Source organism: Fragaria vesca, linkage group LG7, assembly GCF_000184155.1.
Source record: "Fragaria vesca subsp. vesca linkage group LG7, FraVesHawaii_1.0, whole genome shotgun sequence".
Taxonomy (NCBI): Eukaryota; Viridiplantae; Streptophyta; class Magnoliopsida; order Rosales; family Rosaceae; genus Fragaria; species Fragaria vesca.
In genome coordinates this window covers 14736235-14753397 of record NC_020497.1, presented here as the reverse complement: position 1 = coordinate 14753397, position 17163 = coordinate 14736235, and the positions used below count along the sequence as shown (strand labels likewise).

At 38.9% G+C, this 17163-nt stretch overlaps 3 protein-coding genes across 3 annotated transcripts in view; all 3 read right to left on the bottom strand.

Moving 5' to 3' along the window:
* Positions 1-29: 29 nt before the first annotated feature.
* Positions 30-2486, bottom strand: LOC101314233. Its single transcript, XM_004308720.1, has one exon. The coding sequence runs from the start codon at positions 2484-2486 to the stop codon at positions 30-32; it is 2457 nt and encodes an 818-aa protein (XP_004308768.1).
* Positions 2487-5457: 2971 nt separating this feature from the next.
* Positions 5458-8677, bottom strand: LOC101313941. Its single transcript, XM_004308719.1, has 2 exons — positions 6267-8677; positions 5458-5812 (listed from the first exon to the last, which is right to left on the bottom strand). The coding sequence occupies exons 1-2, from the start codon at positions 8675-8677 to the stop codon at positions 5458-5460; spliced, it is 2766 nt and encodes a 921-aa protein (XP_004308767.1).
* Positions 8678-10191: 1514 nt separating this feature from the next.
* Positions 10192-17163, bottom strand: part of LOC101312000 (probable exocyst complex component 4-like) — a 15034-nt gene continuing 8062 nt past the window's right edge. The window contains exons 13-26 of the mRNA XM_004307310.1: positions 16819-16949; positions 16654-16703; positions 15904-16004; positions 15246-15358; positions 15003-15110; positions 14330-14527; positions 14067-14152; positions 12976-13162; positions 12820-12897; positions 11980-12081; positions 11761-11835; positions 11075-11170; positions 10933-10982; positions 10192-10798 (exon numbers count right to left, since the gene is read on the bottom strand). Coding sequence (XP_004307358.1) covers positions 10711-10798; positions 10933-10982; positions 11075-11170; positions 11761-11835; positions 11980-12081; positions 12820-12897; positions 12976-13162; positions 14067-14152; positions 14330-14527; positions 15003-15110; positions 15246-15358; positions 15904-16004; positions 16654-16703; positions 16819-16949 — 1463 coding nt within the window. The 3' untranslated portion in view covers positions 10192-10710. The remainder of the gene's footprint in view (positions 10799-10932; positions 10983-11074; positions 11171-11760; positions 11836-11979; positions 12082-12819; positions 12898-12975; positions 13163-14066; positions 14153-14329; positions 14528-15002; positions 15111-15245; positions 15359-15903; positions 16005-16653; positions 16704-16818; positions 16950-17163) is intronic.

Below are 17163 nucleotides of genomic sequence, written 5' to 3'. Positions count from 1 at the left end.
ACATTGAATGTAGAAAATCAGGGGACATTTTAACTTATCTCTTTTATCTGAGGAGACCGACGAGAACTTGCCGCCGAATCTGTAGTTTTACAACATCCATCTCTATGGAAATTTATATTGCACTCTTTGCATTCAAACACCAATCCTTGGCAAAGTTCACTGCACTTCTCACAAGGAAGAATGTTGTCTCTCTTATCGCCCCGAATGGGGCTCTTCCACTTGCTAACAAGAGTGACTTTGTGTTGGACATGATCGACGTGCTTGTAAGTGCTCTCCAACTTAACTCGGGGATACCTCCCTATGATGCAATGAGGATGACAGTCAAAGTTGCAATCTTTGCACCAGTAGAACCAATGTGCTGGATCCCTTTCCCCTTCACATATCTCACAGTAGTAACCTACAACTTCGTCTTCAATTCTGCTAGCATAGGTGAGCTTTAGAACATGCTTGTCGTATCGATGCGTACCAGTAAGAGGTAATCTAACACAGGCTATGCAAAGATGAAAATTGCATCTCTTACAACTGAAGCAGAAAAATATTTTGGAACCGCAACCCCTGCAACAGATGTCCTCCTCCCAATTCATGTCGAGGAGGAGGCGGTGAGCATGAGACTCATGTTTAAGATCCCTGTTCTCCCAATACATAATGCACTCACTGTCGAGGAGAAGGTTTCCGCCAGTTTGCAAAGCACATTTATCACAACTGTAGACAAATCCATGGTGAAAGATACCACACATAGAACACTGAAACACGCCGTCAATAGAAGGAGCCTGGGAGTGGAGTGTAAACTGGTGTTGGTGAAGCAAAGGGAGAAGCATCTTTTTTGGTAATCGAGCACATGTTTTGTGGAGATAAAAGTGGCAAGACTCAATACCGCTGTAAAATTCTTTAGTGATGGGTCGAAAGCAACCCTCACAGGTAATCATTCTGTCAGCCTTAACCTGCCGACGATCATCATATAAAAGATGGTGATGACTGAAGTGTGTGATCATCCAATCATCATCAGAGTCATAATCATCATCAATAATAATGGTTCTGCTTTGGGTTTCTTCTTTCAGAAATATGCATGTAGTGTGTGCAACATAGCTTCCACATTCCTGACAATAATATACAGTACGACAGTTATTAATATTCGTAGAGCAGATGTTACAGACCTGGTCCTTGGGGTAAATGTCTTCAAGGAACCAGGTTAGCTTGAGGCCGTGTTGGTGCCCGGGTATGTTGGTGTAGTGTGGAACTGAAGCACATTCTTCATGGACCAAGAGTTGGCAGATGCTACAAATGTAGATCATGACGCCACTCCAGTACTCCCCACAGACGTCGCAGTTAAGGTGGAGCTCGGCCAATTCCTTCCGGGGGACTATGAACTGATGTTGGTGAGAGTCATTGTCAATAATGTTTTGCCAATTTGAGGCACATTTGAGGTCAAGGTTGAAGTCGCAAATGGTACAGCTGTAGCGGTATCTGCAAGGTTGATTGCAGGCATTGCAAAAGCAACGAACTTTGATATTCTCAATTGTATTGAGAAGAGAAAGCCGATGTTGACGGTGCACCGGGTGCTGGATCTCAAGACGTAAATCTGCACATGACTTATGGAGATTGAAGCTGCATCTGCGACGACGATTTATATTGATGCAAGTGTAACTAGGACCAAATACTGGAACCTGGCATGCATCGCAAATAACTAAATGATCAGACTCTCTTTTTGTGGTTCCTTGCTTCTTGAACATTAATGGATGCTCGTGACTGAAATGTTTGTAGCCTTCCTCAGATGCACATTTGGGGTCTAGGTTGAAGTCACATTTGAAACAACTATAACTGAATTTGCGACTACATTCTTGGTCACATGCAACGCAGTAGTATTCTCTTGCTGCATTTAGGTTAAGAGTGAGCGCGTGTTGGTGATGCATCGGATGCTGGATCTCACGACGTAACTCTGCACATGATTTATGCAGAAAAAGGGAGCAGCTTCTATTCCTCTCCATCTCCAAACTCAGTTTGCAAGTGTAACAAGGACCAAGCACTGGCTCTAAACACCCAATACAAAAAACTGGTGAACCATCATCATGTGGCTTTTCAATAAACTTCAACAAATGCTTGTGACTGAAATGTTTTATACAATCTCTGTCGGCAGCACATTTGAAGTCAAGATCAAATTCACACTCATAACAAGAGTAAGATTCGGCACGGGATGCTGCTCCACACATATCACAAATATAGGATCTGTATGGTCTGGAATCCTTTGTGAGAATAGTAAGTGTGTGTTCGTGCATCGGGTGCTGGATCTCTCTGCCTAGCTGCGCGCATGGCTTGTGGAGAATGAATTCGTTGGAACATTGATTGCAACTGTAGTAAGAACCAAGCACTGGCTCCCCACAGGCAGAGCATAAAACTGGTTGACCTGATGCTTCATTTTTCGGTGGCGCCTCTTCCTTGAATGCCAAGGGATGCTCATGACTGAAGTGTTTTAGCTGATCATCATCCATTTCTGGTTCTTTTGTCTCTGTTTATCAGCATTCAATCAGTATCTAATTATTTCAGCACCCTAAACTAGTTTACTATGAGTACTAGTCTATTAACTAAAAGTTTAAAACTAGTTTATATGAACATACATTGCATAATCAGGCTACATGACTTGGAAATTAATAATTAAGCTACAATAATTTCAGGTAGATAAAAGTTCAAGGTTCAACAATGACAATATTTTAGTTAAGAAAAAGAATTTCCAAAACAAAAAAGATAAGAGTGATTTATGACAAGCATGCATACCTTAGTTCTAGTTCAGGGATCGGATTTTCCGAAATGTTCAATCAGTCGATCTATGCAGCGACTGAAATAATAGGGTCCATACCATATATAGCTCTAGAACTCTGGTTATGGAGAGTCTGGACTTGCTATTTGTTAAAGCTAAGGTATATATGGAGGCCGGAATCTATATAAGGAAGTATAGTAGCAAACACGATACAACAGACCAAGAAATTAAAGGTCGATACGTATTGCTGAAAAAGAAAAAAGAAAAAAAGAAGAATAAAGGTCCGGGGGGGCAGGGGGATGAATAGGTTTTTTTGAATTTTCGTTAATTTCTGTAATCGCCGATAGCAATTACTTGTGCTATCCCAGATTCACAGGATACAAGTTTGCAGAAAGTAAATTGCAGCAAATAAAGAAACAACATAAGGATATTTTTTTACTCGCAGAAACCCTGAATGCAGAGAGAAAAACTGCGTGTCTCTAACTCTTGAGAGACAAAATTTTTTCTCTAAGTTGAAGTAACTTCTTACAAGAATAATAGTTCTAGTGATACATTACCACAATGCTATCCTTCCTAGTCCCAAACTAGTCTAGACCTATTCCCTCTCTTGTTTCTAAGCTCTTACAACATGGAACACTTTTAGAAGCCTTGTTCATGAATTCAGCTAACCACTAGCAGATTCAACCTTGAACGCTTCTTAGGTTGGTTGCACTACACATCCCTCATGGTATGCAACATGATATGAGTTGATGAAAGAAGTTTTGAGTTCAAGCTCTAAGGTTTACAGTCACGAAGAAGACTTAGAGCAGCATGAACAATGCAAGCTAAAAACTAGACTCAACAAAGAAAACCCAATAAGACAGTTTTCAACAACCATTGAGCAAAGCCAAAGCTATAAATATATATAGGCAGACAAGGCATCAAAGATGATGCAAGCTGACCTCAACATGTTTCATAAAGGTTTGGATTGAAGTGTTTGGCTCCCATACTGAAAGTGATGTAACCAAATGGAGAGTTGACACAAGCAACCTTAATAAGACAAAGATACCTTTCCTAAAACATGAACGATTCAAAACAGGGAGCAAAGAGGTTTCAAACCCTCTTACTCAATCCATTAGTGGACCTTGACACAGCCGATAGCGACTGGTCTTTGAATCACACAGGGACCAGCTTTGTATTGGATAATGTATCATAAAAACCAAGCTGGAGCCTTGAGCATCAAACCATTTGGTCACGGGTTGACATAACAAAAGATCTCAACCCTTAGACTGGTTTGAGCGCCAAGGCACTTCCCACCAACACAGTTGTCCATTTGAATTTGAAAATCAACAAAGACCTAATTAACTAATATAACAAGTTCTTTGAAAATCAGGACAACAAAAGACTCAGTACAAGGATAGCAAGCGAAGCTGATAACCTCTGTGAAAAACAGTGATATGCAAATGCATGTTTTACCTGAAACCATAAGCGATGTTAGTGACACTTGTTCTTGTTCAGATGCCAATATTTCAAGGTGTTTTGTAGGATAAAGGATTGCCAATTATCCTTATACCTTCAAAGAAACAAAAGGATATTAAAGATCAGAATCCAGAATAATGAAGTGTTTTACTACATGGGTGCTGTTTCTTTTGCTTATTATCTACAATCACTGAGCTTAAGAAACTCTACTCTTTATATTTTTTGACCAGTTCAAGACACTGCTTGCTTTGGTTAGCTTCTCTCTCTCTCTCTCTTGTCTGTCTCTCTCTCTCTTCTTTTTTTTTTGTTATCCTTTCTTTCTTACTCAGGTATCTAGTATCTACTTTCTTCTTTCTTTCTCACGATTATTAATCTATATCTATATCTCTTATGGATTCGTACTAGCTTCTTTTCTATAGTTTCTATTTTCTTTGACAGGTCTAATTGGCTTTTGCTTTGCAGTTTCTATTCCTAGCTTTATATCATTTTCTATTGATAAATCTTGATACTTCTTATCAAAGGGGGTAAACGGAAAGATGAGCTATCCGTAGGCTTCTCTCAGTTGCCTCTAAATCATGAGGTCATATATATAGCATTTCCACTGGCACCCATACATATAGAATAGAAAAATCTTACGAACTCGTAAGATTGTGGTCAAGTGATCTACAATTCTACATATCCCTTCTATATGGGAAGTTATCGATCATGATTCATGATTCCAAATCGAAGACGAAATAGGATAATACAAACTAGCAAGATTAAAAGCTACGTTACAACTTACTGTTGCTCCATGTTAAACCAGCAAAACCAGCTAGGTAACGGTGGGCACTGCCAAAGGACTAGACTTGTGAATAGCTGGCGGGCGGCAGGTTTTAACCAAATAGGTTTTCCGTGACCCTTTCCGTAGGAGTGGTTCAGTGCATTTCTATTGGCCTTGTCAATGTAGTTCTAGCATGAACACAAAAGACAAGTGTGCTTCCCAATTTGTTACTTCTTTTATGGTGAACTTCACTGACGTTTTTCAATTGCTCTAAGAATGGCCGGGGGGCCGGAATGGGGTTCCAGGAAAACCAAAAGCCCTAGGCTACGGTTAGGGTTTTGGTTTGCACCGGAACCTCCTCCACTACACAGAACAGCCGCCGACATGTCTGGCGGCCCCAGACAGCCACCCGCCGGGTGTTCAATCATACCACAGGTCCTTCAATAACCATACACACGCATATACTTGAAAGTAAGCAAGACGGAGGTCAGATCTTTACCTTCGCCGAAATCAAACCGCATCGGGGGTATGCTTGTTTCACCGGAGAGTCGAGGCCGTGCTCGATCCGAACCCTAGCACGCGCACCGGACAGCAAATTATGGTTATCATGGTGAACACTCTTTCCAAGCGTAGCACAAACCATGTACAAGGTTTCCTTGGTCGTCGTCAGAATTGGCGGAAGACTGAAGACCTCCACCCAAACCGGAATAGACCGGATCGGAACCTCTGCAGCAGCAGTGCGACCATCATAGGCTAGGGCAAACATGGTTTTACCGTGAAACCATGGACCACCCTCCACCACCTGATTTCGCTCATCTTCCTCATTGAAACGCAAGACATACCTAAAGTTGTAAAAACCCTAGAGAGAAACCTAGAGAACTTTTCTTAGGAATAAAAGATAACTATTTGCTATCTTGAATAACGTTTGTGTACTTGGAAATGCCAATAAAATACTTTTCCATTGTATAGCAGGAAAATTGCAAGAAAGAAAACAGACGAACGACATACAATCTCATACAATATTCTGTGTCATTACAAAAAAAGCAAAAAGAAAATAAAAAAGGTGGTAGTATGTGTCATCACCTTCTCCAAATAATGACCTCAATCTCATACAACAATGAACGTAGAAAATAAGAATGAATCAACTAGGAAATTCAGGGACATTAACTTAGCTCTTCGATCTGAGGTGACCTGCTAGAACTTGCTGAATCTGTAGCTCCACAACATCCATCTCGATGGAAATTGATATTGCATTCTCTGCATTCAAATACTAATCCTTGGCAAAGTTCATGGCACCTCTCACAAGGAAGAATGTTGTCCCTCTTATCGCCCCGAATGGGGCTCTTCCACTTGCTAACAAGAGTGACTTGGTGTTGGACATGATCGTTGTGCTTGTAAGTGCTCCCCAACTTAACTCGGGGATACCTCCCTATGATGCAATGAGGATGACAGTCAAAGTTGCAATCTTTGCACCAGTAGAACCAATGTGCTGGATCCCTTTTCCCTTCACATATCTCACAGTAGTAACCTACAACTTCGTCTTCAATTCTACTAGCATAGGTGAGCTTTAGAACATGCTTGTCGTATCGATGCGTACCAGTAAGAGGTAATCTAACACAGGCTATGCAAAGATGAAAATTGCATCTCTTACAACTGAAGCAGAAAAATATTTTGGAACCGCAACCCCTGCAACAGATGTCCTCCTCCCAATTCATGTCGAGGAGGAGGCGGTGAGCATGAGACTCATGTTTAAGATCCCTGTTCTCCCAATACATAATGCACTCACTGTCGAGGAGAAGGTTTCCGCCAGTTTGCAAAGCACATTTATCACAACTGTAGACAAATCCATGGTGAAAGATACCACACATAGAACACTGAAACACGCCGTCAATAGAAGGAGCCTGGGAGTGGAGTGTAAACTGGTGTTGGTGAAGCAAAGGGAGAAGCATCTTTTCCGGTAACCGAGCACATATTTTGTGTAGATAGAACTGGCAAGACTCTTCTTCTTGTTTAGTGCAGCTGTAGAAGTCTTCAGTGATGGGTCGAACACAACCCTGACAAGTAAGTAGCCTGTCATCCTTAACCTCGTGATGATAATCTTTAGAGACTAAAAGATGTTGATGACTGAAGTGTCTGATCTCCTCAGCATCATCAGACTCGTAATCATCACCTTCAGTAATGTGATTAATGTCAAGGCTTCTGTCTTTTTTTTTAATAGGACCAAGGCTTCTGCCTTGGTTTTCTTCTTTCTGGAAGTACTCAACTGTGATGCATGTAGGGTGGGCAACATATTCGCAACATTCCTGGCAATAATATACGGTAGGAGACTTGCCAATATTTGTAGAGCAGATTTTACAAAATTCTTCCTTGGGGTAAATTTCTTGAAGGAACCAGGTTAGCTTGAGGCGGTGTTGGTGCCCGGGAATTTTGGTGTCGCTTGGTAATGAAGCACATTCCTCATGGACCAAGAGCTGGCAGATGCTACAGGTGTAAAAGACTCTGCTGCCAGTCCAGTAGTCACCACAAATGTGACAATTGATTTGGAGGTCGATCATTTCCATGGGTGGGACAATGTACTGATGCTGGTGAGAGTCATCAAGGATGTTTTGCCATTTGGAGGCACATTTCAGGTGAAGGTTGAAATCACATACAGAACAATTGTAGCGGTATCGGCAAACCTTGTTGCATGCATTACACAAGCAGCGAATTCTGATATCTTGAATTGTATTGAGAAGAAAAAGTGAATGTTGACGGTGCAGTGGGTGCTGGATCTCACCGGGTAAGTCTGCACATGACTTGTGGAGATTGAAGCTGCATCTGCGACGTCGGTACCTATTGATGCAAGTGTAACGAGGGCCAAGTATTGGGTCGTGACACCCATCGCAAACAACTAGAGGAACAGTATATCCTTTCCTCTTATCGTTTCCTCCCCCCTTCTTGAACATTAATGGATGCTGATGACTGAAATGTTTGTAGCCTTCTTCGGAAGCACATCTGAGGTCGAGGTTGAAACCACATTGGAAACAACTGTAATTGAATCTGCGGCCACAGTCTTTGTCACAGGCATCACATTGATGATCTCTTGCTCGATTCAGGTTGAGAATAAGCGAGTGTTGGCGGTGCATTGGGTGTTGGATCTCAAGAGGTAACTCTGCACATGATTTATGCAGGAAAACGGAGCATGTTGAATATGTCATTGCCCGATCACAATAGTAACTAGGACCAAGCACCGGCTCTAGACACCCAATGCAGAGAGCTGGTGAACCACGCTTAGCCTGAGATGGATTTTCAATGAAACGCAGTAAATGCTGGTGGCTGAAGTGTTCTATACAAACTATGTTGGTCAAACCGGCAGCACATTTCAGGTCAAGATTAAATCCACATTTGGAACAAGAGTAAGATTTTCCGTAGGATAGTGCATGACAAATATCACACAAAAACTCTTCATATTGTCTGGCGTCCCTTGTGAGAATAGTAAGTGGGTGATTGTGCATCGGGTGCTGGATCTCTCTGCCTAGCTGAGCGCATGGCTTGTGGAGGATGATGAATTCGTCGGAACATTGATTACAACTGTAGTTAGGACCAAGCACTGGCTCGCCACAGGCGGAGCATGAAACTGGTTCACCCGATGCTTCATTTTTCGGTGGCGACTCTTCCTTGTACATCAAGGGATGCTCATGACTGAAGTGTTTAAGCTGCTCATCCATTTCTGATTTTTATGTCCCTGTTTATCAAGCAACCAGTGTCTAATTAATTCAGCACACACAAATAGTCCCAAACTATATAGCCCTAAACTATTTTATAATGAGTACTAGGCTAGCTAGTTCATTAAGGGTAATTAAAATTAATTTTAACGAGTTTAAATGTACATAGATTCCATAATCAGGCTGCATGACTTGGAAATTAATAATTAAGCTACATTATTTTCAGGAATCTACGTTCAACAATGAAAATATTTTAGTTAAGACAAAAAAATTCCAAAACTAAGAAGATAAGAGTAATTTGTGACAAGCATGCATACCTTGATTAGTTTTAGTAAGTTCAGGGGTCGAATTTTCCGAAATGTTTAAACAGTCGATCTAAGCAGCAACTGAAATATAGAACTGAGAACTCTGGTTATGGAGTCTGGACTTGCTACTTGTTAGAGCTAAGATATGGAGACCGGAATCTAAATAAGCAAGTATAGTAGCAAACACGATACAACAGACCAAGAAATTAAAGGTCGGTAGGCATTGCCGAAAAAGAAAAAGAAAAAATAGAAGAAACAAAAGGAAATTAAAGATCATAATCCAGAATAATCAAGTATTTTACTACATATGTGCTGTTCCTTTTGCTTTTTATCTACAATCTTTGAGCTTAAGAACTCTGGTCTTTATATTTTTTTGACCAGTTCAAGACCCAACTGCTTGCTTTAGTTAGCTTCTCTCTTTTTTTTGTTTTTTTGTTTTTACCTTTCTTTCTTAGTCAGGTATCTACCTAGCTTCTTCTTCTTTCTCACGATTAATCTGTATCTGTTTCTTCTATGGATTCGTATTCCTAGCTTTCTTTTCTGTAGTTTCTATTTTCTTTGAGAGGGCTAGTTGGCTTTTGCTTTGCTGTTTCTATTCCCAGCTTCATATCATTTTCTGTTGATATATCTTGATACTTCTTTTGAAAGGGGGTAAACGGAAAGATGAGCTATCCGCTAGGCTTCTCTAACGTTAGAAATTGCAAGGCTCATTTATATAAGGTCATTTATATAGCATTTTCACTGGCACATATATAGAACAGAAAATCTCACGAACTTGTAAGATTGTAGTTCAGTGATCTACATGTCCCTCCTTATATATACAGTATATGGGAAGTTATCGATCATGAATAATGATTCCGATTCGAAGACGAAATAAGATGATAAAAATGAGCAAACGCCAGCAGAACCAGCAAGAGGTAACGGTGGGTAGTGCCGAAGGGACAGGACTTGTGAATAGCTGGCCGGCGGCGGCCGGTTTTTCACCAAATTGGTTTGCTGTGACCATTCCTAAGAGTGGTGCACTGCTATTTTTCTTTTTTTTTTTTTTTTTGTCAATGTAGTTCTGCCATGAACTCACAAGATGGTTATGCTTCCCAGTTCATCACTTTTTTTAACGTGAACTTGCCTGACTTCTTCAATTACTCGCAAGGGTAATTAGCTCGTGCATGTCCAGGAGAATCCTGTTTCATTCTCTGGTTTTAGACGGTTGTAATGTAGTGATTGTAGTCCATAATGGAGATTTATAATGTATCATGATTTCAGTCCACTAAAATATTTCTCATGGAGATTTGAAAGTGCCATTCGACAAAAAATGAATGGAGTTGTAATATGAACTAGACTATGATCCAACTCCGCTCACTTCTCTTTAAAATCAATACAACTGATTTACAAATTATTCACCACCACAAAAATTTACATTGGCTTTCAGGTTCTTTTAATCATAGAAGAGAGCTTTGCACAATGGGACACAGATACACAAAAGAATTGTTACTGCACATCAACAAATCATAGAAACCGAAAGATCAATTTTGCCCTCCTCAGTAACAGTACCACAAAAAACTTGCCACAACACGCTGAGTGGCAACTTCCACAAAATTTGCTTTCGCAACTGCGTTTGCTGCTCCCGCAGTTTTCAGAAATAATGGCCAACACAAGAAACTGCGTTGACCCTTTTCTCCCCAAATCAATCTTGATGAACAAATAATAAATCCAAAATCTTGATTGGAAATACTAACGAGATAGAATCTCCGATACACGATCTTTTGCATCTGCTGGAATCTCCCTACCAGGTACCTGGACCTTAATGAGATTTGCATACCTGTCAGGGGATCAAACATGTTATTTGGCAGCTACTAAAACTACACTGGCTGTGATATATAGGAATCAAACATGTTATTTAGCAGCTACTAAAACTACTCTAGCTGTGATATATAGATAGCAGAGATGACTAACTCGGCAGCTGTAAACAAGTGCTCATGCTCCGTGATGAAGGCAAGTAGGGCCTGCAGAAAGGTGGATGATATTATTAATGATCTCTGTTGGAAACATAGAAGTTTCACACAATACAAAGAAAACTTTAATTCAAATGACTCACCTCAAACGGCATGTTTAGAAGCTCATAGTACGTTCGGACATGATCCAGTCTCTGTTGTACACCTTCACTGTTAATTGCTGGGATAGCAGCCAGTGCCTGCGATGCCAATGAAAATGATTGAAAGGTTTAATCATTGCTGAAGTTAAAAATCAAACTCAGAATACCTGATCTTAAACTCTTTTAAGAATATGGGGTAAGAATTTATGGACTGACGTATAAAAATGACAATTAGGTCAAAAATTGGTCTAGTCACTCTAGTGGCATAGTCCTGACTTCAAGTAAGGGATGACCAGTTATAAAAAATAAACAAATAATTAAAATAATCCAACTTGCTCAATGTCAATCCTCAAGAGGATGCCAAATGCCAGCAAGATCAGGTAGAGGGTGCACACTGCCAAAAGGACAGGACTAGCTGGCCGCGGCCAGTATTTTATCATGCAGTGGAGAAGTGCATTTCTATTGGCATTGTGAACAGTATGAGAAACAAACTAACATGCAGTTCATCACTGAGGTCAATTAGTCTACCAATGCCTCATCATGAGGATTTAGCTAGTGTATGTCCTACAGAATCTTTTTTTTTTCATTCAACTTTTAAGACAAGATCTAATTGTTGGAGCCAGCATAAGAAAATCTAGCAACCAGGATAGCACCGAGTCTACCAAATGATGTATAAGATAATAACTTACCTGTTCTAGTGCAATTGAATTCCGACATATCTGCTGAACCCCAAAAAGATTTATGCATTTCATATCAGCCAAAGCCTGTTAAGATTGCGTATATCACAAGTGAACAAGAGAAATAAATTAAATACTACAATATACAAAATACACTTAAATACAGGAAAACATACATACACCCGAAACTAACTGGTAATTTAACAAAAAGATTGTATACAAAGTACGAACCCTGACGGAGGCATTTGCTGCAACGCTACAAATCCCACCAAATATGTAATTCCGCTTCAGTGCTGAAACAAAAGGTGCCATCTCCTCATCCCTACGCGTTATCTAAGGATAGAGAAACAGACAATATGTAAGGACTTGAAAGCATGTGGCACTCACAACAACTGGTAATATCTTCTTTTACCTGCGGCATACATTACACACAGGAATATTGCAAAAAAAAAGGAATATCCAACTATTACAAAAAAAAAGGAACCATTTTGCAGGTCTAAAACACACAGGAATATTGCAAAAAAAGGAATATCCAACTATTACAAAAAAAAGGAACCATTTTGCAGGTCTAAAGTCCACAGCCTGGTCTGCATTTAGATATTCTTGTAGATCACAAGGGGGATGGAGAAGGACCCACCACGTGCAAGTTAAGATGAGGAATCAACAAACAAGTTTGATGAATAGTACTGTTTGCATGGGCAAGTCTATCATTTACCCAAACCATTGGAAATGGGCAAATTATAAACATTACTATTTGGATGAATAGTACTTTCTGATGATGATTTGAACCGTGGGCTTATTTTAGACTATGACAATTGGAGATGACCTTAGGTTGACTATATACAATTCAAAAGTAGACAAAGAAGTAACTTTTTTTGTGTGGTTAAAAACGGGGTCAAAAAGACCCAAAGCAGAAAAAACAAACAGACGACGAAGAAGTAATTTGCACTAAGCATCCAAGAGAAATAGTACAATTTATTGGAAAGTTGATATTTCATATAGGTCCTACAGTAGGGCCACAACATATTTGCAGTGCGCCAATCTGCCGAATACTGGAACAAATGTACTAACCTGTGCAGTCAATGAAATAATGAAGTCATCTGGCTCTTCAGCATCCTGGTCTTCCATATATTCCCTGTTTGTCATTTCCTATTTACATCACAACTTTCGGTCAGATAATGTTACAATCAATCACAAACCCCCCAACTGAATCTACATCCCACGTACCTGCATATGGAAAATCGTCTCCAATTGCATCTCAATACGTAAGACCTTCAGGCAGTCAATTGCCAATTTTCTATACTCATCTACAAAAGATGCCAGGTCCCTAGCAGGAGCACTACTTGTTCGTCTGTGACGGTTCTGGCCAGTACCTTCTATTTGATTTGGAGCGTTAAAAGTTGTTTCTCCAAGCCTATAAAATGCACGGAAATTATGAACCCTTTTAAGCTATCATAAATTGCTATCGAAGTGATATAAAACACCAATGATAAATACTCACGAATTCCCATATCGATACCAAATAGAAATACAAAAAATAAATGAGCTTCTGAAATGGTAGTGTACAGAAAAAAAAAATTGTGAAACTACCTATAAAATGATACATATGGGATAGAGAAGAGTTACAAAGACATGACTTTGTACGCTAACTATTCTGAAAGGAGTAAAGAAGAAGGTCAACCACCGAACTTAAATATTTAGTAACCTTTAAAATAAATTTTCTTTATTATTACTATCATTTATTATTATTTCAGGATCTTTGTTAATATTTCAGGAACTTAATTTTTATTTTTTTTGGTGAAGTGGAACTTAAATATTATTAATCATACATGTTGTCGTCAGCAACTAATTAGTCGGTGATACATGAAATGGTTAAGCAGGGAAAACTGCTATTGGAAATTGAGCATGCATGTTGTGGCCAGAATCTTGGTGGCTTTTGCAGGGCAATATTTTTTCTTTAATTTCTACTATGATTATATTTTATAATATATCTCTTTTGTTTTTTTATATAAGACCATACCAAAGTTCTGATTTAAGGCATACTTTTGAGAACCTGTTTACTATACTACCAAGAACTCCATGCAAGAATGGGTGAAAGCTCAAACTTCTGCAAACAGTTTGTTTGTATCCACAAGGACAAAGTAAGTTTTTGGTATATTTCCATTGTGTAGGGAAGAAAGAACTATCTAACGATTCCTTTAGCATACAGCTCAGAAAAGTAGCTGCATGATTCTTCTCTTTCTTAAACTAACAAGGTTCTTGCTAACCCAAATCAATTCAGAATTAATTCAGGACTGCAATCAGATGAGAGAACTTGCCTTTCAATAGACTCTGCAACATACTCCAATGAATCACTGAGCGAAGCCAGCAATATCAGCTTGTTGTCATCACGAATCAGATTATCCTTTGAAACGGTTAAAACTACAGCGTCAATTCATAATCTTAATATCAAAGGAAATTATCAGTACTTCATTCACAACCTCACTACTAACAAAACATGCAGACAAGTTAAAGTCCGACATATTCAACTAAGAAAAAGAACAAAGGGAGTGAACATGCAATCACTTAAGTAGAAGGATACCTGCTTAATAGGCCGCAAGTTCAACAATAACTCACTCAGTTCAAGTTCAACCTCATAATTTTCACCATCGGAAGCATGGGTTTCCATGTTTGACTGCCCAAATGCATTTGGTAAATATGCACTCGCAGGATCAAGTCGCATCAATTGCTCGATATCGTATCTGCCAATAAGCATGTAACTCTGCTTCTCCAGAACAGCCTGAAGAAGTACCAGAATGTGAGTAGAATTATTAATGGAAGCACTTTCATGGTTGTGATGTGCCATATCTAGCGAATACCCATCCTTAGTAGTATTTGTCAGAGGTACTGATTTTGAAAAAATAAAGCAAGAACTCATAACAGGAGGCACATAAATTCATAAGTGTTGACAGCTATATATAAGGGTATGACAGGCAACCGGGTAATACAGTGTTTGGATCACATTTGTGAGATATGATTCATTTTAAATTTTTAATTATCTTTATGCAGTATGTTTGAGCTCTACATTTCCTGGCCCATGGAGCCAAAAAAAAAGAAAGAAGCAACTATTTATCCAGAAGAACATAAGATTTTAAGATTTCCATAAAATCTAAACAACATAGGCAGAAAACAATGAGGGAGAAAATATTTATCGCTATGGAAAAATATAATGGTGTCTCAAGTCAATAGAAAAGGCATTTAAAGGGTATCCTTGCCTCCATGTATGAGGTCCGGCATCTTTCATAGGTTCGCTCCAGAAAAGTTTGAACGTACTTTGCAAGGTCACCAGCAAATTTAGGCATAGCTTGTGCCCAACCAAGCACCTAGAGTGAATGAGTCAAGCATTAGGTAAACAAATCATCCAGGTTGGAGCAGAGAATCAACGTTTTACTCTCCAGGAAAATAGTAAGTTGACTGATACCAAGACCTATATATCAGAAGCAAACGCTAATACTTGCCTCTTTTGCTAGAAAATCTATTGCCAGAAGTCCCTGTAAGACGGGCCGACCCTTCTCAATTGAAGGAGTATAAGAGGCAGCAGCATGAGCTCTTGGTCGGAATGCAGCCGGACCTATAAGAATATTTCCAAAAGATCAGAAATTAATTGCAAAAGATCCCAAGAGCCTTGTTTCTCAAAGACCGTCATACTCATCATTCCTTTGGTCTTTGATTTTTTATGTTCTTTTTCAGTTTCAGAATTGAAAAGCACTGAGATGCTCCTCAACATATAGAACAGGTTACAACATGTCAAAATTAAATACAATGCAGGTGTTTTTATAAATATTAAGAGTTTATTAAAAAAAATTAAAGATTAAGAGTAATTATAATTTTATTTCGTTAAGCTGATTAAAAAAATGTCTGGGAAGTTAAAAGCCTATCCATTACTTGTCCTTCACAACTATCTGGCCCACTAATTTTTCTATTATGGTGATATGTTTTGTTTTTGGGGTAAGTTTATCCTTTGATGACTTGTATTCTGTTGTTGTATGCACATATTCCAAATAGGTTGCTTATAAAAATATAGTTACAATAATAAGTAAATAAATAAACATTGCGTTCTGATGCAAGTTAATGAAAGAAATAAGTCATGTCAGAGTAATTAGTTATAGAACTTGCTTGATATAGCTTGTTGTACGCCTTTTCTGTAGTCTACAAACATCGTTGGTAAGAAATGGTCCTTCACAAAGTTCTCCACAAAAGCCAGCAGACCATCATTACTGCAGGTCCAGAAGTTGGTATTAATAAAGCAAATGAAAGAGAGGAATTGTAACATCCAAATCCATGACTAGGAAAGAGAATGAAAGATGACCAAAGAAGGTGAGCCAATTCAGCTGTGGAGAATATCAAATCAAACTGATAACATTAGAAAAGCTAAGCACTACCAACTTCAAACAGAAAGAACCTAGGTAATGGATCAGATAAATTTGAGACGTAGCGAAACCTATGTGCAATAATATTATGTAAATCCGTATGATCAGATTACTTATACTGTATTTTGGGAATTTGTTTGCTTCTATTTTTTTCTACCAGTTCTCAGTTCTGACCAAGAAGGACAAATTTTGGTCATACATGCTTTTGCTTCTGTGTTTAAGCGTCCAATATAGAAAAGTAGGGAACCAACAGATAAAATTCTCACTCTTTTTCGGTCCAAAGCACACTTCCATCCAAAATATTACAGCGGGGGTTCATTATATAAGATGGTGATTATCCTGAATTGTTTTAATTTGCTTTTCAATATAACTTCTCATGGAAAGCAACAATATCTGATAGGGAAAAGAACTATAAATCTGAAAATACCACTGCATGCTAACTTGAAAGTTAATACATGCACTAAAGAAGAAAGAGCAATATGGTTTTGAGGCTGACCTTAGCTGGGAATACTTTTTAGGAAGCATAGAAGCAACCTTATCTGTAAACTGTAAGCACATAAAGTCAGAAAAGAAAACCAGAGAGATGGTAGATTGGACAAAAGAATATGATTCAGAGCATATTCTGAACTGTGGGCCAAAGTAGAAGGAACAAATCTAAAACCTGAATAACGGGCCGGTATACAGATGCTGCTAGATATATGCCTTGCTCAGGCAAGACAGCGGCCGACCCATAACCCTCTTGTAATACATTTGGGCCCTTTCTACTCCAGCCTTGACGAATGAGATCAACCCCTGTAGAATGAAGATAGCCACCATAAAATATTAATTATAATCATTACAAAAGTAAAACAGAAAATGTCAAAAAATGAATTCTTATACCCAACAGTCTGACACAGGGATGGGCCCTTGTAAATTTGCAACATTAATTGTATTCATATTTAGTAAAAGGGATGTGAAATCCACACTCCCCAAATTGTAATCCACACTCCCACTTTCTATTTTTAGC